This window comes from Marmota marmota, unplaced genomic scaffold (assembly GCF_001458135.2).
Source record: "Marmota marmota marmota unplaced genomic scaffold, marMar, whole genome shotgun sequence".
In the NCBI taxonomy this organism is placed as follows: domain Eukaryota; kingdom Metazoa; phylum Chordata; class Mammalia; order Rodentia; family Sciuridae; genus Marmota; species Marmota marmota.
The window spans coordinates 1,251,107-1,276,295 of NW_025999992.1; the positions used below are offsets into that span (position 1 = coordinate 1,251,107).

Consider the following 25,189-nt stretch of genomic DNA (forward strand, 5'->3'; position numbering starts at 1 on the left):
TTTTTTTTTTGTAGTTGTAGATGGACAGCATGCCTATATTTTATTTGTGTATTTTTTATGTGGTGCTGAGGATCGAACCCAGTGCCTCCCACATCCAAGGCAAGCGCTCTGCCACTGAGCTACAGCCCCAGGCCCCTGTAGTGTCTTCTTAATAAGTTAAGAATCCATGGTTCTAACAAAATAGATTTTTTGAACATAATACTATTTATTTATTTATTTATTTAATCTCCATCTTATAGATAAAATAGAATAGGAATGACATTAAGGTGTGTTTCCCCAGTATTTTTATTTATTTTTATGTGGTTCTGAGGATCGAACCCAGGGCCTTGCACACGCTAGGCCAGCGCTCTCTACCTCTGAGCCACAACCCCAGCCCACAAAATAAATTTTTTATTTTATTTATTATTATTATTTTGGTATGGGATTGAACCCTGGGGTGCTTAACCACTGAGCCACATCTCCAGCCCCCCCCTCCTTTTTTTTAGTTGTAGATGGACACAATACCTTTATTTATTTATATGTGGTGCCGAGGATTGGACCCAGTGTCTCACATGTGCAAGGCAAGTGTTCTACCACTGAGCCACAACTCTAGCCCCTCCCCAGCCCTTTTTATGTTTCATTTTGAGACAGGGTCTTGCTGAATTGCTGAGGCTGGTTTTGAACATGCAGTCATCCTGTCTCAGCCTCCCGAGCTGCTGGGATTACTCAGCATTCTTAATGCAATTAATAATTTACTGCCCCCTTTGTTATTGGTTCAATTATTTAAGGAATGACTTCGGACTGGACTCCTTTCATTGAGCTTCTTTATTCTCTTAAGAGATAAAGTGAAACCCTTTAATTATGTATAACTATAAAGCTCTAATAAAAAAAAGTCAAGCAAACACACACACAAAAATAAGAGAGATAAAGCAAGATGGTCATAAATAATCATTAGAATAATTTCCACCTACAAGTTTGTTTTGATTCTAAACATTTTAAAATTGGGGCTGGGAATGTAGCTCAGACGTAGAGTGCTTGCCCTGTATGCAAGAGGCTTTGGGTTCACCCCCCCACCAAAAAAAAAATCTTGTTCAGTGTTTTTAAAATTATATTATAACATTAGTAATTTTTATGTGGGTTTGAAGTTGAATAATGGACCTGAAATCAAAGTTGAATAATAGCAGCATAGTACTGAAACTCATTGATTGAGTGTTGAACTTTCTGGTTACTAAGAATTTAGACTTGGTCACTTTCGAGGTCACCATTTCTGGGTAGGTTCTGTATGATAGGTTTTTGAAGATGGCTATCAAGACATTATTAAGATATAGTTTAGAGCTGGGGTTGTAGCACAGTGGTTGAGCACTTGCCTTTCATTCGTGATACACTGGGTTTGATCCTCAGTACCACATAAAAAATTTAAAAATAAAATAAAGATATATTTAAAAATATATAGTTTAATTTTTGAATGTTTAATCTTTCATTGGGATGATTTTGAAATGATCATTCAAAGTATTTTTACACAAACAACCAGTTTTGGTTCATTTTGATTTCCGTTTCAGTACTTGTCTTTTACCCTGCCATTCACCTTTGAATCAACTGCTTGTCTGTCTGTGTAGCTTCCTGGGAGTACTGATCCGCCTTCATCTCACTGAAGCATCATGAAGTCACACCATGCTGCTGTGCTTATGCTAGCCTTCCTGACACTCCTGATGTGGCTCCCTGGGTCACTGAGCTGCAACAAAGCACTGTGTGCTAGTGACGTCAGCAAATGCCTCATTCAGGTAGGACCAAGAGTCCTCTGTTAATGTTAAAACACATAATAAAGGGGCTGGGGATGTGGCTCAAGTGGTAGTTCGCTCGCCTGGCATGCACAGGGCGCTGGGTTCGATTCTCAGCACGACATAAAAATAAAATAAAGATGTTGTGTCCACCAAAAACTAAAACAACAACAAAAACACAAAGAAAGCTGAAAAACAGTAGACAGATAGTGTGTATATGATGTGGCATTGGGCCTGAGGTGCTAAACTATGGTGCACTCTGGATTTTTACCTCTGTCATATGTTGCACACAAGCACTGTAGAATTTAAGAAGTTCAGTACTACCAGGTGCAGTGGTGCACACCTATAATCCAATTACTTGGGAGGCTGAGGAGGTTTGCATGTTCTAGGCCAGCCTAGGCAACTTAGTGAGACCCTGTCTCAAAATAAAACAAATAAGCAAAGGGGTTTGGGATGTAGATCAATGGTAAAACTGGGTTCAATCCCCAGTACCATAAAATATAATTAAATTCAATACTGAGTCTCATATCCTGCTTTTTTAAAAAATATTTATTCTTAAGTTTTAGGTGGACACAATATCTTTATTTTACATTTATGTGGTACTGAGGATCAAACCCAGTGCCTCGTGCATGCTAGGAGAGCACTCTACCTCTGAGCCACAACCCCAGCCCCTGATATCCTGCTTTGTAAACACGCTGTTATAAGGTGATGAGCATCTTTTTCAGGTGAATTTCAGGATTCCCTTATGTAATCTAATATTTAATTGCAAAGAGACTCAAAGACTATGTTTAGAAAAAAAATTTAGCAGCTCAACTAATAGAAACATTGTTCCCTAAGTGTAATATATCATTTTGTATTGCAGTATAACAAAGTACTTCAAAACATAGTAGCTTAGTGGAGTAAATACTCATTCTCTCTTGAAATTTCTGAGACTGGAACCCTGGGAGCAGTTCAGCTTGGTAGTTCTGCCTCAGTGTATCTCATGGGTTGCAGGCAAGTGTTGGCTGGGATTAGAGACTCTGCATCCAGGATACTTTAACATGGACTCTTCTGGTCATCAAGCCAAGCCCACTACCCTAGGTACTGCTCTCTCTCTCTCTCTGAGGAGAAAAGAGGCTCCATAACTTGGCAGGGTTCATATAGGGAGTAAGTACTTGAGGGACCTGATCTGGCTTGACTCCAAGTCTGCAGCCTTCCGCTGAACGTTCTGGCTCGTCTCTTGTTCCCTCTCCCATTAGACTAACAATAGCCTTTTCATTTTGAGTATGTCTTTATTTTTTAATTTTTTTTTTATTTTTTAAAGAGAGAGTGATGGGCTGGAGATGTGGCTCAAGCGGTAGCGCGCTCGCCTGGCGTGCGTGCGGCCCGGGTTCGATCCTCAGCACCACATACAAACAAAGATGTTGTGTCCACCGAGAACTAAAAAATAAATATTAAAAAATTCTCTCTCTCTCTCTCTCTCTCTCTCTCAAAGGCGAGCGCGCTACCGCTTGAGCCACATCTCCAGCCCTTGAGTATGTCTTTATTAGTCTCCCTTCTTGTTATTGATTGTGGGCTAAGAAATTTAGTAACCGTGCTTGTAGGTTGAGTAGACTTATCTAAAATGCCAGAACTGGTTCAGATTTCAGACTTTGTTACAGAGTTTAGAATATTTTCATATACCTAATGGTATCTTGAAATGGGACCCAAATCTAAGCATGAAGTGCATTTGTTTCATGTAAACCTTACTTATACACAGAGTCTGAAGGTAACTTTATGTGCTTTTTTTAGAGCACCTGCATTTTGACTGTGACCCAGCACCTGAGGCAGGTGAAGTGTCACTTGTGGCATCATTCTGGTACTCAGCCAGTTTCACAATTTGGAGCAGTTCATGTTCAGGATGCTGTACCTTTGTTAGCATTCCTTGTGAAGTGTGGTTCAGCCAGCTCTGCAGCGTGGTGGTCCTTACTGGGGTGGTAGTTATAGATCAGAGGCACTGCGTGCTTCTTTCTGGTGTTTTGAGTCTTCTCATACCATGATAACCCTTCTTCGTGTTTCAAATTAGAATGTTTACCTGGAAGAATTTGCTTGTTGTCTGGCTTTAACTTTTTCCTGTGGACATGTTCAAGTGTGGACAGAGGAGACGTGAGGAGGCAGCCGTCAGCAGTCAGCGCATCCTGGCTGTGGGCTGCCCTTCTTTTATTGGTGTGTGATTCTGCTGCGTGTCTCTGGCAGGTCAGACTCTCTGACACCCAGCTGTGAGACCAGAATGCAGCTGGAGCTTCTGAGGTGGCAGGTTCTGTCATCTGCACAGCAACTGGCTTTGTGCTGCGGTCAGATGGGCTCTGCCCCTTCCAGGTCATTCAGCATACCTTTGTCATTCATCGTTGAAAATAAGGTCTTGGAACCATTACTGTGTCTGGGGGTTAGGGGAGATTCACTTGAACCTCAGGTTGTTTTCGTTTTTTGGCACTCCAAGTTTCCATTAGTTCCAGTAATTAAAAATGGTACTTTAAAATACTTTTCTTTGTAAGGAAAGTTTAAAAGAGAAAGCTTTGGGTTAATGTTGATAAATACTCTGTAAGGCTTTTGTTTGTTTGTTTAAAAAAACTTTTTTAGCTTGAAAGTTTTAAGATTTACAAAATATTTCAAAAAGTAAAGAATTTTATGCAAGTATAAAAACTGGACTAGTAAATAAGACTCTTGTGAAAGAAGCTAGGATTGGAGTTTTGTCTGATGCACAGGGCTGATATTCTGAGGCTGCGGCTGCTCTTCAGGCAGGAAGTGGTGACTCTTTTTCTGGAGTAGCAGACCCAGGCCTTCTGGTGCTTGGCGGGTGCTTGGGGTTGCAGATTGTGTGGGGCGGGGACTTCCTCTGCTCTTCCTCTGTTCAGTCACACTCTGAGCACTGACCTGGGACATGCTTTCACTGCACTTCGGAGCTCTGGCAGATGTCCTCACGATTGGACCCCCAGTTCCCTTGTGTTCCTTTCACTATGGCTGTGTGATAGATCACCCCAAGAACCAGTGACTGAGCTCAGCATTTATTTTGCGGAGGCATTTCTTTCTGAGCAGGGCAGGGGGAGAGCTGGCCTCTTGTGAGGTCCTTTACTGGAGTTGAGGCAGCATTACCCACCAGGCCTGCCCTGTCGAGTTGGTGGGAGCTAGGTGCATGTGGCAAATGAAGTGTCACTAGTGTGATTGGAACACCAAGTTTTAAATTTTACCCAATTTAATTAAAATACCTATGTGTGACTGACGGCTGTTCACTGTACTGGACATCCAAAATCTGAGTGCTCACAAAATCTGACACCTGAGCTAGAAATATCCTTTGGGCATTCCTCCACACCCCAGACTCCCTCGCTCCCTCCCTGCCTGGGCCTTCTGCATGTGCTCTCCACTGAAGCAGCGCGATGCCTCACATCCTGGATCACAAATGCTATAGGTAGAGAGGATGTGGGCCTCACCTGTGGTGTTGGGGATTGAACCCGAGGCCTTGTGCACACAAGGCCACCACTCCACCAACTGAGCTATATCCCCAGCCCTGGGCCTCTGCCTTTCCATGGAGGAGCAACAGTGTCACTTTGTCAGGAAGCATGAGGACAGGACACAATCCTGTGGCCACCTGTGGAAAAGACAGCCCATTAGCCACTCACCTGGGAAAGGGGCGGGCTGGATGGCTTGGTGTTCTCCTGGTTCCATGCAGCTCTAAAGAAAAAACCAACTACTTGGGCTGGGGATGTGGCTCAAGCGGTAGCGCGCTCGCCTGGCATGCGTGCGGCCCGGGTTCGATCCTCAGCACCACATACAAACAAAGATGTTGTGTCCGCCGATAACTAAAAAATAAATATTAAAAAATTCTCTCTCTCTCTCTCTCTCTCTCTCTCTCCCCCCACCTCCTTCTCTCTTTAAAAAAAAAAAAAAAAAAAAAAAAACCAACTACTGTATGTCAGATATTTGTTTTTTAAATTGTAGTAGTAAGTTGTTAAATTTTCAGAAGAATACACAGCAAAAAATCTCTGGATCCAGTTCTCCCTACTCCTCCTCCTGTTACAAAGGGAGATCCACTTTTAATGTTTTAGCTACTTCTATTTTCATTTCTGTTTGTGATTTTTACCGAGGTGATGAAATACTAAACTTTTACTACCATTTCTTGATTTTTCAATTCTAGGGATTGTGTGTCTAAAACTGCTTTTCTGCTATAATAGATGAGGGTGTATCTCACTCACCCACCCCCACCCCTGCCCTCAGTGGTTTCCTCACTGTTTCAAGTTTATCTCTGGTTTCCTTTTTAATTTCTACAATGTATTTAAGCCTTTCTGCTCTGTTCTGATTTCTGATATAAGAGGATATTAATAGTCCCATTCTTCCCTTTAAAAATTCTAATTTTTAGCAACAAGAAAAAATTTAGTACAATTTTTAAGAACAGTGCAGCCAGGCACAGTGGCACATACCTGTGATCCCACCTACCCAGGAGGCTGAGGCAGGAAGATGGCCAGGTTGAGGCCAGCCTGGGCAATTCAATAAAACCCTGTCCCAAAATAAAAAACAAGGGCTGGGGATTTGGCTCAGAAGTAGAGCACCCCTGGCGTCAATCCCCAGTACTTTCCCCTCCAGGGAGCATAGAGAAAGGAGGGTTTATCAGGGCTACAGTCTCAGGCAATCCTTGCCACACATCATGTCATAGAAAGCCAAGAATTGCGATTTCCTCATATATGCGAATGCTGCCCTCAGCGTTTTTACTCCTGGCCTGACCTCTGGAGAGCAGCGTAAGCCGAGGGTACTGGGTTATTTCCCGACTTCACTCCTGTTGTGGAGTTGCTAGATCTCTGCTCTGGAGACAGCCTGCTGTGATGGTGAGGGCAGCGCTGCACTTGCTGGCCTTGTGCCCAGGGCAAGTCAGTCCGTCTCAGTGTCTCTGTTTCCTCACCTGCCAAGCAGCGGGAGCAGCCAGGCCTGCCCGTGTGGTCACTGGGCTGTGTCCGGCACTTGGGTGCTCCTGTGGCAGTAACTACCCTTGTGCTTGGGTTCTGTGGCTGTGTTTGTGTCTTCCCAGTTTTGTTCAGGTGTGTTCCGCAGTTAGCGCTCTGCGGTCTGAAGATCGCGGGAGCCTGGACTGCTGGCTGCTGCTCGCTTTCACTTGAGGAGCTCTGTCTCCAGTTGCTAACTGTCCTTCTTTGTCTTGCATCATCAGCCGATGATTCCTTGGGTGTTTTAAACTCATGATCCATCTTCCTCCCACGTGGAGTCTCAGTCTTGATGTTTCTGGACTCTGGGGGGCTCTGACTTTCCCGTCGTTCTCCCCAGTTGGTCTCTCTGTTTTAGATTCCGTATCTTGTCCTTTTTAAAATGTTTGCCCTCATCTTGTCGTGAGGTGCCTTCAGGTGGCTTGCTCAGTGGGCTGTGTGGGAAGTCCATTGGGTGGTCCTGCCAGCTGGGAGTGGAGTTTCCTCTCGGGTCACACACGGGGAGGGTCTGCCTGAGTGTCTATCCTGCTGGCATCCCACGTTGCTGGTGAAAGGTCAGTCCAGCTTGTTTCCTGCTCTCTGTGTGGGACTTGGTTGGTTATTTCTCCTGGGAGCCTCCCCGCCACCTCTCTGTCCTTGACACGGTGAGACGCACCCTACAGAATCCTGGCCAGCCTCATGGGGCTCAGTTGAGCTGAAGACTGTCAAGTGCGCGTGTGTGCATGCTTTTTCTTCTGGAAGGCTGACTAGTGTGTGTTGAAGATGGAAGGATCCATCTGGGTCAGATCTTTTTAAGACAATTTTGTTGAGATGTAATTCACACTATAAAATCCCCCTGTGCACACATCTGATCCAGTGGTGTTTGGTGTGCGCAGAGTTGTGCAGCCATCACCACGATCTAATTTTAGAACATTGTCATTACCTTAGAAAGACATCCCACACACAGGACATCACACCCGTCATTTCCTGTCCCCCCACCCCCCATACAAGACTCTTTGGGGTGTTGAATACACTCGAGTCCAAGAGTGTTGCTGCGCCTGGTTCCTGTCTCTGATCATCCTGTTGGGGGGTCCACCCACAGTGTAGCATATTGCAGTGCTTCGTCAGGTACTGTGGAGAGTTGGGTTGTTTCTCCTTTTTGGTTTGGGATAATGTTGCTGTGAGCAATCATGTATGAATTTTTGAATGGATATCTCTTTTTTCCAGTATTGGGGATTGCTAGCCATGCCTTCCACCACTGAGCTACATCCCCAGTCCTCCGTGTACCGTCTTCTTTCTCTTGAGTGTGTACCTAGGAGTGGAGTTGCTGCATCCCGTGGTGACAGTTTGAGGAAATGAGGGTTTTCTTTTTTTTGTAATATTTATTTTTAGTTGAACACAATATCTGTATTTATTTATTTATTTATTTATTTATTTATATGTGATGCTGAGGATCAAACCCAGGGCCTTGCATGTGCTAGGCGAGCGCTCTACCGCTGAGCTATAACCCTAGCCCCCCCCCCCAATGAGGGTTTTCAAAGTGGCTACTCTGGGTGAGGATCCGACCCTCAGCCTTACCTACGCTTATCTTTGAGGGTCACCTTATCTTTGAGGGTCACCGGCTCAGTCTGTGATGTTGTGATCTGTGCGTCCTTCCTGCCAGGGAGCTGAGCATTGTTTCACATGCTGATTGGCCATTTGTTTATCTTCTTCAGAGAAATAGCTATTCAGTATCTCTGCCAATTTTTAATTAGATTGTCTTTTTTTGTTGTTGAGTTGTAAGAGTTCTGACTACAAGTACCTTATCAGACAGAATTTTCAAATATTTTCTCTCATTTTACGGGTTGTATTTTTACCTTCCTTTGGTATCATTTGTAGCACAGAAGTTTTAGTTTAGTTGTTTTTGTTTTGTTTTGTTTTTCCTTTTGTGGTGCTGGGAATTGAACCGAGGGTCACACACATGCTAGGCAAGCGCACTCTCAGGTGCCTTTTAAATTTTTATTTTGAGACAGGGTTTCATTAATTGCCCAGGCTGGCCTCGAACTTAACATTCTCCTGCCTCAGCCTGCCAAGTGCCTGGGATAACAGGCATGAACCACTTTGTCCAGCTAAGTTTTTAATTTTGATGAAGTCTAACATATCTAACATTTTGTTGTTGTCGTTGCTTGTGCTTTTGATGTTATATATAAGAAGCTGTGCCTCATCCAGGGTCATAAAGGTTTGTTCATATACATTTTTTTCTTCCAAGAGCTTTATAGCCACAGCTTGTGCATTCAGGGCTGTGGTCTAGTTAGTGTGGGCTCAGTCAGATATGTGCTGTGAGGTGGTTCCAACTCCCGTCTTTTGTATATGAATATCCAGTGTCCCAGAACCATCTTTCCTAAGTGTATTATCCCCGCACCCTGTTCAGATCTTTGTTTGTAAATGGGAAGTCTGTATGTTTGCAGGGCTTTACAGGCAGGAGGGCTCACCTGGGTGGGGAAGCCCCTAATCCAGGAGTGTGTCCCCCCTCTCTGAGGCTGGTTGTTTCCCTGGAGAATGCGCTGGTAGTTTGATTTGCTTGCTTGTGTTGATTGGCTGCTTTCCTTGTTGTGCTTGGTGGCAGGTAGATGGCCCACAGGTGCCTGGTTCCCATCTTTTTGCTTTAGCATGGGGGCAGCCTGACTGGTCTAATGGAAACCAACTTTAACACCCTCTTCTAGCCCTGGTCTCTTCAGTTAAAGAGCAGATTAGGTATTTTTATTTCATATGCCAACAGTTATTAACTGGGGTTTGTCTTTGGACCTCTTGGTGGCTTCAGGGGATTCCTGGGAATTACATTCAGGTTGCGTATGTGCAGTGTCCTGGGAGAAGGTCTGTAGCCTTCAGGGGGTTTCCAGAGTGGTCAGAGGCCCTGAAGAGGTTAGGAATTGGTGCAGCCTTGCTCTCACTGCCACACTGGGGTCCTTGTTAAAATCCACCTTTCACAAGGCGTTTCAGATGATAATAGCTTTCCCTTAAGCTTGCTTTAATTATGGACAGAAAGGACAGACATAAGGGGGAAGATGAAGCACTAAAGACAAAGAAGCAACACATGAGCAGCATAAAGGAAACTTGCCTCTTAGAGAATTTAGAGTCTCTTTTTACTGGTTTGGTTTACAGCCTCTGTAGTGATGAAAGGATGTTCTGTGAGGATACAGTAGAACATGTGTGTGTGTGTTGACCTTTCTACACTCATGAAATAAGCAGAAAGTTTCCCTGGAAGCTCATAGTTGTGTAAATATTTGTGACCAGCACAGTTGCAGGGCAGTAGTCATTCCTGCCACTCCTTCAGGTTGCTATGCATAAGGGTGGTCCCTATGTAAATATTTATTTTGTGCTTCTGATGGGAAACTTTAAATATCAAGAAAATAAAACTGTTGTCTTGGTGTACCCCTTGCTCACATAATGAGTGGTTTAGCTAATCTTGTTTCAGAAAAATAATTGGTGATGTAGGATTTTTCTTCTAACAAGATCTTTACTATTTTGGTGCTTTTATAAAAAGAACTTTAAAGTTTGGATTGGTATTATGCTCTATAGTGTGCCAGCTTTCCATTCTTGTGTCAAAATGCCTGAGATGATCAACTTAAAAGGAAGAATGGTTCGTTTGACTCATGGTACGAGGTTTCGATTGGTGATTGCTTGGCCTTAGGACAACACAGCACTTCACAGGCAGAGGAGGCCTGCTCACCTCCTGGTGGCCTGGAAGCAAAGAGAGAGGGAAGGCCAGAGTCTCAGTGACCCCTTTGCAGGCATGCCTCCAGTGACCCAGCTTCCTCCCACTGCCCCGCCAGAGGTCTCCCACCTTCCCATACTGCCAAGGTAGGGACCATGATGGCTTTGGGGGACATTCCATACCCAAGCCATAAGCCCCTGGTAATCTTCAGGCCCATTTTATTTTAAGTGTGGAAAAGCCCAAGTTGAGTTTTAAGTGCTTTTGGCTAATATTTATGCTCATCTCATGGGAACATTCAGCCTGGTTTCCAGGCCCCAGGGCACCACCTCAGCACGTGCTGGTCCTCTGAAGATGTGCGCAGCACTCCCCTGTGCTACGTTGACACCGGCCTTCTCATTCTAAAATTAGTTATTTAATCTTAAGTTTTCTAAAGAATGTTAGAATTTCAGAATGCTTTATTTCTTTTTAATGATTCTAGTTTTAAAAATGTATTTTCCATCAAAAATTGTGCTTTTTTGTATACAGTGAATTGAAGAGCATTCTGCTGTCATGTATAACTGATTGGAATGAATGAATGAATGAATACATAAATAAAAGAATGCAAATATTTTTTAAAAAGTATATTTTTCCTTAGGTTAAAATTTTAAATAGTTCAGGAATCTTTAAAGTTTTCTTAATTACAATGAACTAAAAAGTTGACTCTCTCTCCCATATTCCCTTCTCTTCCTTTCTCCTTAATGCAGATTATACTCCACATTACTCCATGGCAGTTGCTTGACTTGTCACTGACCACTAATACTTTTGGCTCATAGTAGGAAGTGCCTTCCTACTATATGCATGGTGTTAGTTGCCTGTGCTGTTCCCAATCGCATGTTTCTGCCTGTGAAAGCCATGCCTCGAGCCCCGTTGCCCTGCTCTGCTTCAGGTGACCTTCGTGGAAGTCTTGGAACACACAAAAGCAGTCAGTGTCCAGCCTCGTGAAATTCAAGGAGGAATGCATCACTGCTTCCCCCTCTTATTTCACCAGCTGGAATCCCTGCTAAGGTGTACAAGTAGTGGTCAAGGTACATTTTCACCGACCACTTCACCTGTTGGATTGATGTGTTAAAGACTAGGATTCACTGGTGCATGTGGAAATGTTCACACTTACACAAGAGGGAAGACTGTAAGTAGCTGATTTCCACCCCGAGCTTGGGCAGTGATCTACATGTGATCGATCCATCCCATCTGGACCTGCCCCACCTTATGCACTGGGTAATTTTAGAGAAATGCATGGGGCACTTCACTTTCACCTTTAGTTTCTTTTGCTAGGTTTGTGCAAGAAATGGTGCCAGTCGATACAGTCAGGTCTTCGACCTGCTTGTGTAAGCTCCTGTGCGCCTGCATTTAGCCAGGAGGATGGATTCTTTTCCCAGCTGGTTCACTTAAGTGCTGGTTATTTTCAGGGCAGAGTTTACAGAGAGGATTTTGAAGAACAATGCGATGGAGGTTGGTTGGTTTTCTGCCCCAGGTTGAAGGTTTGCTTGATGTCTTCCTCAGAGTCTTAGAATGGCAAGCAGATGTGTTAGAGCCTGGTGGCAGCTGTTGGTTCTTGAGTGAGGGCTAATTCTGGAAGGATGCTTTGTTACATGCCTGTTGGGCCTGTGAAAGTGTGCAGCAGCCGCAGTGCAGATGTGACCAGCATGCTCACCCACTGACCACCTTCCTGTTGACTGAGGTCGAGATACTGTGAACACTGGGAGTTTGCCTCGTCTCACAAATGAGGATCGCAGTCTGTGTTCTTGTGTACCTTGCTATCTTAAGAAGTCATATACGATACAAGCAAATTAAATGTTTGCCCTTGTAAAATAATTGCTACTCAAAAATTCAGAAAACACGGAAAAAGTAGCCATTCGTAGTCCTGTTCTCCAAACCCAGACTTGGATTCTGTTGAGGTGACTAACAGTTGTAGTGTATACACAACCTTTGCCACTAGTATTTTTCATCTGGATTGTTTTGTGTTTCTTTGTTTTAAAAATAGTATTTGTGTAGATTTTTAAAAGCTCTGAGTTCAGAGACCTGCTTTCTGCATTGTTTTCTGTTGTACCAACAGAAGAGTTTAGATAAGTTTTGCATTTAGGTAAGTTCTGTGCTTTACAGTTCAGGTTTATTAAAAACAAAAACAAAACAAAACAAAAAAACTAATGGCTAAACTACAGTGTACCGTTACTGGACTTTCAGAATGAAACAAGGTATTCCCTGATCTCCCAGAGCACTGTTTTTTTCCCTTTTTCGGTCATGTTTATTGTGGTATAATCCACATGCTGTACAATTCCCTCTTTAGGGGTATAGTTCTATGATTTTTGACAAACATATACTCATATAAATGCTACCAAGGTCAAGATAGACAAGATTTTCAACCCTATAAAAGGTTCTCATGGCTCCCTCCTTTTTGCAGTACTGGAACCCTAACCCAGGGGTGTTCTACCACTGAACCACATCCTCAGCCTTTATTTTTTATTTGGAGAAAGTCTCTCTAAGGCTAGCCTCCAACTTGTCATCCTCTTGCCTCAGCCTCCCAGTAGCTGGGAGTACAGGTATACACCACTGTGCTCAGCCCTGCACCCCTTTGTAGTTGCACCCTCCTTCCTCTCCCAGCCTCTGCCCTGGCAACCACAGATCTGACATTTGTCCCAACAGTTTTGTTTTTTTTTCCAGAATTTTATGTATTTGTTTGTTTCCAGAATTTTATGTATTTTTTGGAATCCTGTGGATTCTGTCTGGCTTCTTTCATTTGGAGAATGCTTTCGGGTTCTTCTGTGTGGCTGCTGTATCAGGGAGTGCTTTCCTTTTTGTTGGTGCATGTGCCCCGTTGGTGGGGTGTGTCTCATCGTTCATTCATTTACCATCAGATGAACTGGGATTGCTGCAGCAGCCAGGCCGCTGGTGGTCATGAGAGAGTGAAGCTGGTTCTTGCTTTCCTGTTCAGTCTTTGTGTGGGCCTGTAGGTTGTTCTCGCCAGGTAGATACCCGGGCGTGAGACTGCTGGGTCACCAGAGCATTTGGTATTCTTTATCTCATTTGGATGCCAACATCTTTGAGGGAGAGTCCAGCAATACCAGTCCTTTCCTGCCTGAGCAGCTGAGAGTCAGTGTCACACGCTGCCACTCTGGGCTAGGACTTGAAACCCCACCCTGGACATCCAGGTCATTTGCTCTTTTGCTTCCAGTGTTTCTCTGTTGTGAAGAACACATCAGGTCTTGGCAACAGTTAGAGAGTTCAGTGTTTGCCAAAACCGAGCCTCAGAATAAACAAGATCCTTCCTCAGGTTATTAGCTTCCCTGTCTCACCTAGAAATTTGTACAGTAAACATTCTCATAATCTAGTCTTAAATCAATCTCCCCAGAAAATGTGTTTTGCATAGATATCTCCCTAGAATGTAATTTGTATATGGAATAAGATTCCTCTCCAAAGTCAATTGGATTGTTACATAAAATTTCTATCTTGTGGCATTCAGAATGAAATTCTTTACATGGTCGCCAACCTTAAGAGCATCTAGCATAACGCTTCCCATGGCACCCCAGCTCTGACATGCAAGAGCAGCGTGGGAGGAAGAGCCAGTGTCACGGCCGACCAACTGAGGTAGTGTGGCCTTGGAGCCCCAAGCCACTGGGGAAGCAGATGCTGCTTCATTAGATGAGAGGAGTGAAGGGGCGTCAGGGGCGTCGAGCACTGCGTTCCAAGTGCCTGGCCTTGCAGGTCAGCCAGCCTCACCCTCTCCTGGATTTGGGCAGCAGCCCTCCAGGTGTTTGCAGGGCTGGTCCTGAAAAAGGGCCTGATTACACAGCCTGCAGGACAAACTGAGGCAGTCACTGGGCTCCTGATCTCCAGGAAAGAGTGACAGCAGGAGTTACTGAAATGTTAATGAGGAGTGAGCTTTATTCTTCTTAAAGAAACAGGGAGATCTAACCATCACTGGGATCGGTCCCAGCCACTTAGTAATGGAATGGTGATTTATAAATGTTGTCATTTACATTTGAAAAATGAAAATAATAACTACCTTAATTTGAGCTTTATGAGGTTCAAAATAGTGCATGTCAACTCTGAGCACGTGTCTGTAAGTGGTAAGTGGAATCCCTCCAGAGCCTGAGGGCAGTGGTGGGTGTCAATATTGGAAGCTCTGAATCAGTCTTTATTTTGGACTTCTGTGAACTTGGTGTTTGGTTTGATCAGATGTTCCATTCAACTGAGCGGGACCCAAGGTGAGCCGTAGTGGAGCTGGATAAATGTATAAATACATTTCCTAGTCTCAGCTCTACTGTATTTTCTGTTAAGTAGAGACTTTGAAAGACAGTAAGGATGAAATGGAAGCTGGCAGAGTGTTAGAGAGTGTCCTAAAGAAGAAGATGGCCAGACATGGGAGGGATTCACAATTTAAGGACTATTCCTGAATTTTTGGCACAGTGGGTTGCACAGCTCTTAAGTTATGTTGACAAATTTTCATGATAGTGAGATGCTTATTTTTCTTAGATCAGGATATGTGTAATCATTATTTTGTTGGAAAGTCCTGAGACTTCATCAGCATGGGATGCATCTGATTGTTTTGTTCCCATCTTCTACCCTTGTACATATTTCTCAACATCTTATAATTTCAAAAAAAATTTTTTTTTTTTTAATTTTGCAAAGCCTTAGTTTTTGGCTGGGGATATAGCACAAGGCTTTGGGTTCAATCCCCAGCACCACCAAAAGAAAAAAAAAAAAGCTTTAGTTTTTGTTTGTTTGTTTGTTTTGTTTTTGTTTTGGGGGTGTCTTGTTTTGAGAGGGAGTATCATCATGTTGCCCAGGCTACCCCAACTCCTGGGCTCAAATGACCCTGCCTCAGCCTGGCAGGGAGCTGGAAGGCACCGCCAGCCCCCAGGCTTGCTTCCTGTTCTATCCACCTTGCTGCTCATAGAAGATCACTTGTCCTCCTAACTGGAGCAGCTAGAGGTGGCATGTCCTTGGCACATGTCTTAAATGGAGTACTTTTGTACTTTTCCATAATCCTTGATTCAGCAGTTACATTTCAAGTTTATTATTGGGGTCTTTTTTTTGTTTGTTTAGTATTTTTGTTGTTGATGTTTGTATTTCCAATACTTGAGTTCAAAACACTTTACAAATATTTTCTCTATTTAGGAACATTCCTCCTAGCCACAGTTTGCTTGCCGTGAAAACACTTGCAGTGTGTGTTTCCAAGTGTGTTTATGACCAGTTGTTAGTCAGTCAAGCTATGTTCCGAGGCATGCAGGGGTGGAGGAGGGAATCGTGTGGTGCGCTACTCCTGCTGCCCCATAATTACTTACCTGTGCAAATTCAGGGTTTCAGTGTGTTTCCTGCTTTAAAAACAGAATTTTGGAAAGCAAATGATCACAGTCTATTTTTGCTTTCTTGATTTGCAGAGAGATTTTTGAGATCAAGAAGCCGTCTGTGAACTTGTTTATGTTTTCTCCTGCAAAGTGAGAAGTGCTTTTGAGAGTGGAAAAGGCTTAGATGCTCACCAGGAGGTTGGGCTGGGGGCTTGTTCCCATGTCCAGATCTGAAGTGCACATTTCCAGGAGCTGTGAGGTGCTGCTCATGTTTGGGGCTTATTCACTCACATTGCTAAATTTTATCTGATTAATTTTTTTTATTAAGACAAAGATTTTTTTTTTAAGCTTACCTACAGTAAGGCAGAAAGAAGGAGAAATATTAGTCAAGTGTTATGAGAGTGCTGTGTCATTAACAGACCAAACACGTTGGTGTCTGTCCACATGTAGACATCACGTAACAGCAGATTCATGGTTACGCCTCTCTCACCAGTGGCAGTTCACTCAATAGGCATGGGTCACCTGGTGATCACAAGCCACCAATCAGGTTCTTTTATTCCAATCTCAGTTTCTAATATCTTTAACATTCAAGTCACACGTCACACTTAACACAATCGTGTACTAGATTACAGAAAGGCTAAGAAAGGGTTAGGGTAACCACGTGGGGTTAGAAGGCCCGAGAGCAGCTATGTAGGTGTCAGATAAGACCAGGAACCAGCCAATGGACGTCTTCAGGGCACAGAAAGCCCAGGATGTGCTCTAGGCAAGGGTCCTGACTGCAGGTTCGGTGTCTGGTGGAGGTGTCAGCTTGGAGTGGGCCATACGTGGTGATCACGGGCAGGAGAAACTGCACTTTGCTGAAGTTCTAGGAGGGTAGGAAATCAGAGGTTGTTTACTGTATCAATTTTCCTGAGCAAGGCTTGTGACTAGTGATACGGGGACGGGGTGAAAGTGTTGCTGTCTAATCTTGGGCTTCTTCTTTATGGGCCTTGAGTGAGGGGTTCACATCTGGTGAGGTTTATGTGATTTGGGAGGTTTACGTGTCCAGGTGCTCCTGAGTTTGGTAAGTTGGCACATTTATCAATTTGTGCCTTATGGTGGCAGATGGTGGCTATTTACTCGTACCAACAAGGTGTGGAATCGTTCTGCCTTGACACTTTTACTCAAAACTGAGTAGCTCATGGCAAACTAGTGCTTTACTAGATGGAATCACTCAAGATCAGGCACAGCCTGACAATTGCTGTTCTACATACCAAGGGGTTGCAGGCACAACCTGAGGACTGCTGTTCCTTACACCAAGGGGTCACTCAGGGCAGGCACAGCCTGAGAACTGCTGTTCTACACACCAAGGGGTCACTCAGGGCAGGCAGAGCTTGAGAACTGCTGTTCTGTACACCACAGGGTCACTCAGGGCAGGCATAGCCTGAGGTCTGCTGTTTTACACACTGTGGGGTCACTCGGGGTAGGCAGAGCTTGAGAACTGCTGTTCTACACACCAAGGGGGTCACTCAGGGTAGGCACAGCCTGAATACCGCTATTCTGTACACTATGGGGTCACTCGGGGCAAGCACAGCCTGAGGACTCCTGTTCTATACACCATGGAGTCACTCAGAGCAGGGCATAGACTGCCCTCATGTTAAAAAAGTAAAGCCATATTTCTATGTGTAATGTACATTAAATTTTAAAGGAAGCTTTATTTCTTGCGATTAAGTGGCAGCCTTTATAAAAACAAAAAGCATCAGAATCCTTAACTAATGGTGTTTTTAAAAAAATGTTCCCCCAAAAATGTTGTCCTTCCAGTGATAAAACAGGCAGGTTTCATGGAGAAACCAGTCACACATTTTCAAGTAACTTCAAGCTTGTAGTTTTGTGTTGCTTTGCTTTGTTGTGCCAGAAATCAAAGCCAGGGCTTCTCCCATGCTGGGTGGGTGCAGACATACAACTGTGCTTCTCAGTGAGTCCCTACCCTTTTGCCCTCTTTTTCTTATTTACTTTCATATTTATCTATATATTGGGGGAGGTGTTCGTTGGGAGCTTGGGGTTTTGGGGTGCTGAGTCTAGAACCCGGGTCCTCACATATTCGCAGCATGCATTCTGCCACTAGCTGCCCCCCAGCCCTGAGACTTCCTGACAGCCCAGCAGAGTTCCCTTGCCTCTGCAGTGCGGGAATGCAGCCCGACCTTCAGTGGGAACTTGTTGTCCTTTGTATGTAATAAGTCACAAATGCTGACGTGGTACTAACAAATTAGTTAGAAAATAGTGCAGGTGTTGATTTCTGAAAATGCTGTGTGTAGCTAGGGGATTTCTAGAGATAAAAAAAGGAGTTAAAATCAGTGTTGCAAAACAATGTTATGTTAGAATTACAGGCTCAAGTCCAGTGATCTGGAACATAATGAGATGAATTAATAAGGATAGTATTATGTCCAATGTTTAAATTTTAAAGGCACCATATTGACTTAGAGAAATAAGGGTTATATGGCACTAGTTAATTTTTTAAAATATGTGCTATTAGTAGTATTTTACTAAGTCTCAGTTTTTTAAAATATTGTTGAAATGGTTTGAAAACAGCACAGTTACTAACAGCATCTTTGTACCCCAAACAAGCCTTCTAATTTAGGCTACTTCAGTTATGAGAGGTGGTGCCCAGAATCCAGCAGGCCAGTGGTTGCTCCGCTCCTCCTGGCTGTGCTAGGCTCTGATGGGTGGTGGTGGTGGTTTTTTCATGGTGGCCTTAGGAAGAAAGTGCTTGCTGGTGGCACAATCAAGGTCATATCATGGGAGGGTCACACTGTGGGAGACCTGACCCAGGACGAGCGGGCAGGGAGGGAACACGGCCTTGCTGGGGTCAGTGGGGCTCTCTGGCTGGACGTGACTTGGGTGCTGAGAGCATCTCATGGGGTGAGTGTCACTTCCCTGCTGCTCTCTCCCCATAGACAGCTGGAGCTGATGACCAAGGGCGGTTTCGGTGGACTAGAGCACAGTGGCCCCTCCAAGGACTGGACCCGCGAACTGGTGCATCTCCAGGAGCAGGGCAGCCTTTTCCTCCCCACCCCCACTTCTTGTGACCGAGTGGCCTCCCCACTCAGCTTCCCATCAGCCCCCAACGAAGCTCCTCAGGGACTGACAGACATCTGCGTCCCACTTCCACAATCTGGGAAGAGAATGAACTGCCAGTGACCACCTGCTTTCTACCAGTGCCAATTATTTGTAGCCTGGAAGAAGAAAGGTCACACAGTCTAAATGATTTCTGAGAACCCAGGAGGGTGGGATCCAGACGGTGTGCAGGTGGCGAGAGGCGGGAGGGGCTTTGTGGAGAGAAGGTATGTTTGGGGGCAGCCGGTGGCGGGGGCTTAAAGAGCAATCTCCCAGGAATCAGACTTCAGTTCAACTTAGGGAAACACTTACTGAGCCAGTGGTGGCACACATCTGTACTCCCAGCCACTCAGAAGCCTGAGGAAGGGGGACAACAACTCAGGCCAGCCTCTCAGCAAGTTAGCCAGACCCTGTCTCAAAAGAAAAAGTAAAAAGGAATGCAATGTAGCTCAGTGGTAGGCACCCCTAGGCTCAATCCTCAATACCACCAAGAAAATCTAAAAAAAGAATGGAAAACATTATTGGAGCATTACAAGTTGTGACAGGCTATTTGGGTTAAATCCCTCATCAACTGTTGGCTCAAATGACCACTTGTCAAAGGAACATTACAGAAGAGATCCTAGTCTTAGATGGAAAGATGGTCTAGTTTACCTCTGAAGTTCCTTCCGAGCCTGAGGGTAAGATCAGTTTTATCATAAGTTACTTCTTTCCAAGTAGTAAAATTTAATGTTTTTCTTACAGATACATCCAGTATCTCTTAAGCCAGGGAAACCAAGAGGGCCGGGAGGCTACAGAATCCCATCTCAGTTCAGGAGTGATGGTCTGGGGGCAGGGGGAGGCAGGTCAGGGGCCTCCTTCACAAAGCAGGCTGCATGGTTAGCCCTCATGGAGTGACCAGCCACCCAGAGGGGCCTGGTTCAAAACAAAGCGTTTCTTGGCTCCTGTGTCTGTGGGTTGGCAGTGTGGGCTTCGTCCAGCTGGGTGGAGGCTGCTGCTCTAGGATGACTTCCGGTGGCCTGACCTGTCACGTGTCCTCATCCCAGCTTCACAGGACAGCTGGGGAGCTCTCACAGGAACAGCTAGCACTACAGGCTGCTGCAGGCCGAGGCCCAGAGCTAGTGTGAGGTCACTTCCACTGAATTTGTCCATCAAAGTAAATCTCAGGATCACCTAAAGCCAGAGGGGCTGGACATGTCCCTTGATCAGAGGAGAGGACCTGAGAAGCTACTTGTGAAGAGGGGATATAGAGATGGAAGGTCATTTCCACTTTCTTTGTAAATAAGTACCACAGCAAGCACACCGTTTTAAAGTATTATGGGTCATTAAAAATATCCTGTGTGTGTGTGCATGCGCGCGCGGGTGTTTTACTGGGGATCGACCAGGCGTGCTTAAACACTGAGCCACACCCCAGCCCTTTTTATTTTTTTGAGATAGGGTCTTGTTAAATTGCTGAAGCTGATCTTGAACTTGCAATCCTCTTCCTCAGCCTCCTAAGTTGCTGGGATGACAGGTGTAGGCCACCATGCTGGGCTCAGAGTAGCATTTTGTAATAGATGCTTTATTCACATTTTATATATTGAGAAACTATAGCTCTCACCACAAGTTGACTGTTCATTTATATTAATCTGAACAACAAATCGAATACCTGAGAAGTATTTTCTGTTCATGTACTGAATGGTACTTTGAGGTGGTTTGGAGGTTAAAGTTACAAGTTATAAAAGTAAATTGTTGGGCTGGGGATGTGGCTCAAGCGGTAGCACGCTCGCCTGGCATGCGTGCGGCCCGGGTTCAATCCTCAGCACCACATACAAACAAAGATGTTGTGTCCGCCGAAAACTAAAATAAATAAATAAATATTAAAAAAAAAAAAAAGTAAATTGTTTCCTTTGTTTCAAAGTAAGATAAAAGTATCTAATATCTGTTCACTGAATCTGTCCAAAAGAAAAAAATTGACTTGACTTTGTAGGCCCTTATGTTCCTGCAAATATGAATTAGGTTGGATAAAAAGTTACACCAAGAGGGCTGGAATCTGGCTAAGTGGTGGAACACCTGCCTAGCGAGCATGAGGCCCTGGGTTCAGTCCCCAGTGCCAGGAAAAACAGTTGCATCAGGAGTAAATTATTATAATGTAAAGATTTGGGGGTTAGTTCTTAAAGAGCAATAACATTAGATAGCGTTGTTTGAAACTTTGCCTTTAAATGTCTGTCCCTTCTAGGAGCTCTGCCAGTGCCGGCCCGGCGAGGGGAACTGCTCCTGCTGTAAGGAGTGCATGCTGTGTCTCGGGGCCCTCTGGGACGAGTGCTGTGACTGTGTGGGTAAGTTGCCACCCAGGCGGTGGCTCGGCGTTTAGGAGACTCAGGGGGTGGCCAAGTGGCAAGGCTCTTACCTGGTGTGTGCGTGACCTTGGGCTTAATCCCCAGCACCACGGTAGAAAAAGAGAGAGACTTCACAGAACAGAAGTGTGTTTTATGTGTATGAATGAGTTGCCTCAGGTATAATAAGCATTTGGAACATTGCTATTACATGTGCTTGTATTGGATCATATTTACATTTATGTGCTTTATTTTTATAGAAAAAGTTTGGGGAGGAGATTTAAAGTGCATGTCCTTGGGGTGTGGAAGGGAGGGACCCAGAGGTGATACTTTTGCTTTTCATTTGAAATCTTCTATACTGTTGAATTTTTTGTAAGAAGATATTTGTTGCTAGGAACCGTGTTTTATAAGAAACATCTAGAAAAATTTTCCAAGATATATTAAGTGAAACGTGTGCATGTGTGTTGATAGAGTGCTGCTGGTGGTGCTGAGAAGGAAAACCGAGCACCTGAACCGTGGCTGGGGCAGGACACCCCCGCGGCTCCTTCAGGTCCTGGTGCAAACACCCCCTCCTCAGCAGCCCTCACAGGGAGCCGGGAGCACCCGCTCACCCTGCAGGACTGCGAACTGCAGGCCCCTGTGAGCGTTGCTAGCCTGTAAGGAGGAAGCAGTCAACCTTTTGCACAGTTAACTCCCTGTCCATCCTCATTTGCTCACTCCTCTCTCCCTGTCTGTCCTCACCTGCTCGCTCCTCTCTCCCTGTCCGTCCTCATCCTGTTTGCTTTCTGGGGTATTGTGAAATCCATCATTTCACAACACTACCAAAATACTTTAGTTATGTATCTCAAAAAAAGAGTAATTTTTCTTACAATGTCCAGTGAACAGTCCTTCTTTAATGCCATCTAACACCACGTCAGTCCACTGATGGACTAAAGGTCTTCTGCAGTTGTTTTACCCAAATCAAGAAGTGAAGTCCACTTGCTGTGGTGGGTGGTTGAGGTTTCTTAAGTTTCTTTTTTTCTAGAACAGTTCCTGCTTGTCCCCATCTTTTGCTGTTCTTTTTTTGAAGGAGCCCATTTGTTTTGATGGGAAGGAGACCTCTTCTGGATTGGGTGGTGGCTTCCTGTGGCCGTTGAACCTGTTATTCTGTCCACTCTGTCCTAGAAGCTGGAAGTGAGGTTCAGGCTCGCTGTGGGGAGGCACAGAGTGCACCTTAGCAGGCAGGCAGCACCAGAGGTTCGGTTTCTGGCAATGCTTAGTTTGGTCAGTGGGTGACAGTGCCATCCTTGGTGATAGGTGGAGGTCCCTGTCGGCCTCCCACCTAGCAGTCTCCCCCTGCCCTGATGACCACTGGCTGGGTCAGGCATCCCACTGGAGTTGTGAGGCAGTGACTGTCCGTCTCCGTAACTGCTCCTGCAGTTGTCACCAGCTGGGACTATTCTGCGTGGAGCTTCCCTTGATCCAGTGAGGCCCGTTGCTTACCTTGAAATAAAGGTGTATAGACAAATGCAAGATAAACAGTAAATCCTTTCTCTTCATGCATTTGCCAAGCACTGACTCTGCCCTCAGTTTCCACTGAGGTTCAGTACGTTTTATTTGCTTTTTGCTTGCTTGCTTGCTTTTTTGATGAAGGGGTTTGGGATATATATATTTAGTGTTTTATTTGATTGCTGCCGTCCCTCCTCCTCTTCCTCCTCTTTCTTTTTCTTCAAATTGCCTCATCTCTAGTTAATAGGAGTCTTTCCAGATCCTCACAAAGGCCCAGAGTCCTTTGGATGTGGCTTGTTCCTGTGGCTTCAGAACCTCCCAGACTCCTGGGATTGCCCCTGGAGCCTTGCCCCCCGCCCCAGGAAGAATGGTGGTTGGAGATGGCCATCCGGACATTGGGAGTGTTGTGGCTGCTCCTGGGGCCTCTCCTGGCCCTTTCCAGTGGGCAGGCATGATAGGCAGGTATAGGCATGGGGAAGACCTGCTTTGAGTTCTTACTAATTTGGTTTTAAGATAACAGAGTCTTGGGGCTGGGGATGTGGCTCAAGCGGTAGCGCGCTTGCCTGGCATGCATGCGGCCCGGGTTCAATCCTTAGCACCACATACAAACAAAGATGTTGTGTCCGCCGAAAACTAAAATAAATAAATAAATAAATAAATCTCTCTCTCTTTAAAAAAAAAAAAAAAAAAGATAACAGAGTCTTGGGCCGGGATTGTGGCTCAGTGGTAGTGCGCTCGCCTAGCACGTGTGAGGCCCTAGGTTTGATCCTCAGCACCACATAAAAATAAATAAAATAAAGATATCGTGTCCAACTACCACTAAAAAATAAATATAAAAAAGATAACAGACTGTTTATTTCTTTGATTTATATTTGTAACTTCTTTTAAATTGAACTTTTTTGTTCCTACGTATATGCTTGATTTTGTTTTTTGTTTATACCTTTTCTGTGTGAAGGAATTTATTAGAAAAGTTATTTTGACCTTTTAAAATAATAATATATGCTTTTATGTATAATAAATCAATGAAATGATTAAATAAAATTTAAGGTTGCTGATTCTTAAATATTTCCTGAAGATGCGAGCTCAAATACTGTGTTCCAAGGTCATCTAGAATCATTTCCCAAGCAGTTATGGGACTATGTTGACATAAAGTAAGGTTTATTTGTATTCATTTGTTTTCAGTTTTTAGGGGTTGTTTCCTTTTGGTTCGGATTTTGGGTTTTTTAAAATAACTTTATTTTATTTATTTATTTTGTATGTGGTGCTGAGGATCGAACCCAGTACCACTGAGCCACAATCTCAGCCCCATTTTGGTTTAGTTTTATGTTTTGGGTTTTTTTTTTTTTTTTGGTGTGTGTGTGTGCATGTACATGCTCATGCCAGGGATTGAATTTAGGGCAGCTTAACCACTGGGCCACACCCCCAGCCACACCCCCTTTAAAATATTTTTTAAAAAATTTTTTATACCTTTATTTTATTTATTTTTATGTGGTGCTGAGGATCGAACCCAGGGCCTCATGCATGCAAAGCAAGCGCTCTACCACTGAGCTACAACCCTAGCCCCGCAAGCCCTTTCTTTTATTTTTTATTTTGAAATGGGCTGAGTTGCTGAGGCTGACCTTGAGCTTGTGATCCTCTTGCCTCAGCCTCTCTGGTCACTGGGATTACAGGTGTGTACCACCATGCCCAGCTAGCTTTATGTTTTGAGGATATGAAACCTGTACAAGAGAACCAAGCCAAACACACACAGCACTGGTTAGATAGGGGCTCATGTCCATCTTTGTCACCTCTGCTCTACTTCCTGCCTCCCCTATAATTTATTGTTCAAGCAAGGTCACTGGGAAAGTGAAACAATGGTAGCCAAGCCTGAACTCACTGAAGAAACTGGACCTGTGATCCCTTAAAACTCCATAAGCATTTGCGTTTGTCATCAGAGCACTCATCCTGCACACACCGCTGTGCCCTTTGCCTTCTCTTCTCTTTTCAGACTTAGTTGTGTGCAGCTGTAACCATGCTGCTGGCCATGGGGCGTGTGCTCGCTTACCGTGCATGGGCCTTTGGTTGCTTCCTGTCTTTCCCCATTCGGACAGCCCTGCAGCGAGTGGCCATGTGCAGAGGTCTTCTGTGCAGCTGTGCTGGTGTCCACATGCTCTTCCCTAAGGGCTCTGTCCTCTGCACTTTCACCAGGGCCCTATAACTCTGTAGCTTACCCAATCCCTGCAGCATTGCTATAAAATTACACTGCTGGGCTGGGGCTGGGGCTTGGTGGCAGGGCGCTTGCCTAACATATGTGAGGCACTGGATTTGATCACATAAAAAGTAAATTAATTTAAAAATACAGTTATTAAAAAAAAAAGACTTCCTTCCTTAAAAAAAAAAAAAGAGGGGCTGAGGATGTGGCTCAAGCGGTAGCGCGCTCGTCTGGCATGCGTGCGGCCCGGGTTCGATCCTCAGCACCACATACAAACAAAGATGTTGTGTCCGCCGAAAAGCTAAAAATAAATACTAAAATTCTCTCTCTCTCTCTCTCTCTCCACTCTCTCTTTAAAAAAAAAAAAAACCGAAAATAAGATACTATGCACAGCCGTCCATTGTT

The 25,189-nt window shown here is 44.5% G+C and overlaps 1 protein-coding gene and 1 long non-coding RNA gene across 2 annotated transcripts in view; one reads left to right on the forward strand and one right to left on the reverse strand.

Moving 5' to 3' along the window:
* The window catches only part of LOC125617874, a 15,773-nt gene extending 10,955 nt beyond the window's left edge, over window positions 1-4,818 (reverse strand). The window contains exons 1-2 of the long non-coding RNA XR_007348995.1: window positions 4,667-4,818; window positions 3,330-3,333 (exon numbers count right to left, since the gene is read on the reverse strand). This is a non-coding gene — a long non-coding RNA (uncharacterized LOC125617874). The remainder of the gene's footprint in view (window positions 1-3,329; window positions 3,334-4,666) is intronic.
* Window positions 1,596-25,189, forward strand: part of Twsg1 (twisted gastrulation BMP signaling modulator 1) — a 29,568-nt gene continuing 5,974 nt past the window's right edge. Inside the window, exons 1-2 of the mRNA XM_015506041.2 lie at window positions 1,596-1,760; window positions 21,009-21,108. Coding sequence (XP_015361527.1) covers window positions 1,638-1,760; window positions 21,009-21,108 — 223 coding nt within the window. The 5' untranslated portion in view covers window positions 1,596-1,637. The remainder of the gene's footprint in view (window positions 1,761-21,008; window positions 21,109-25,189) is intronic.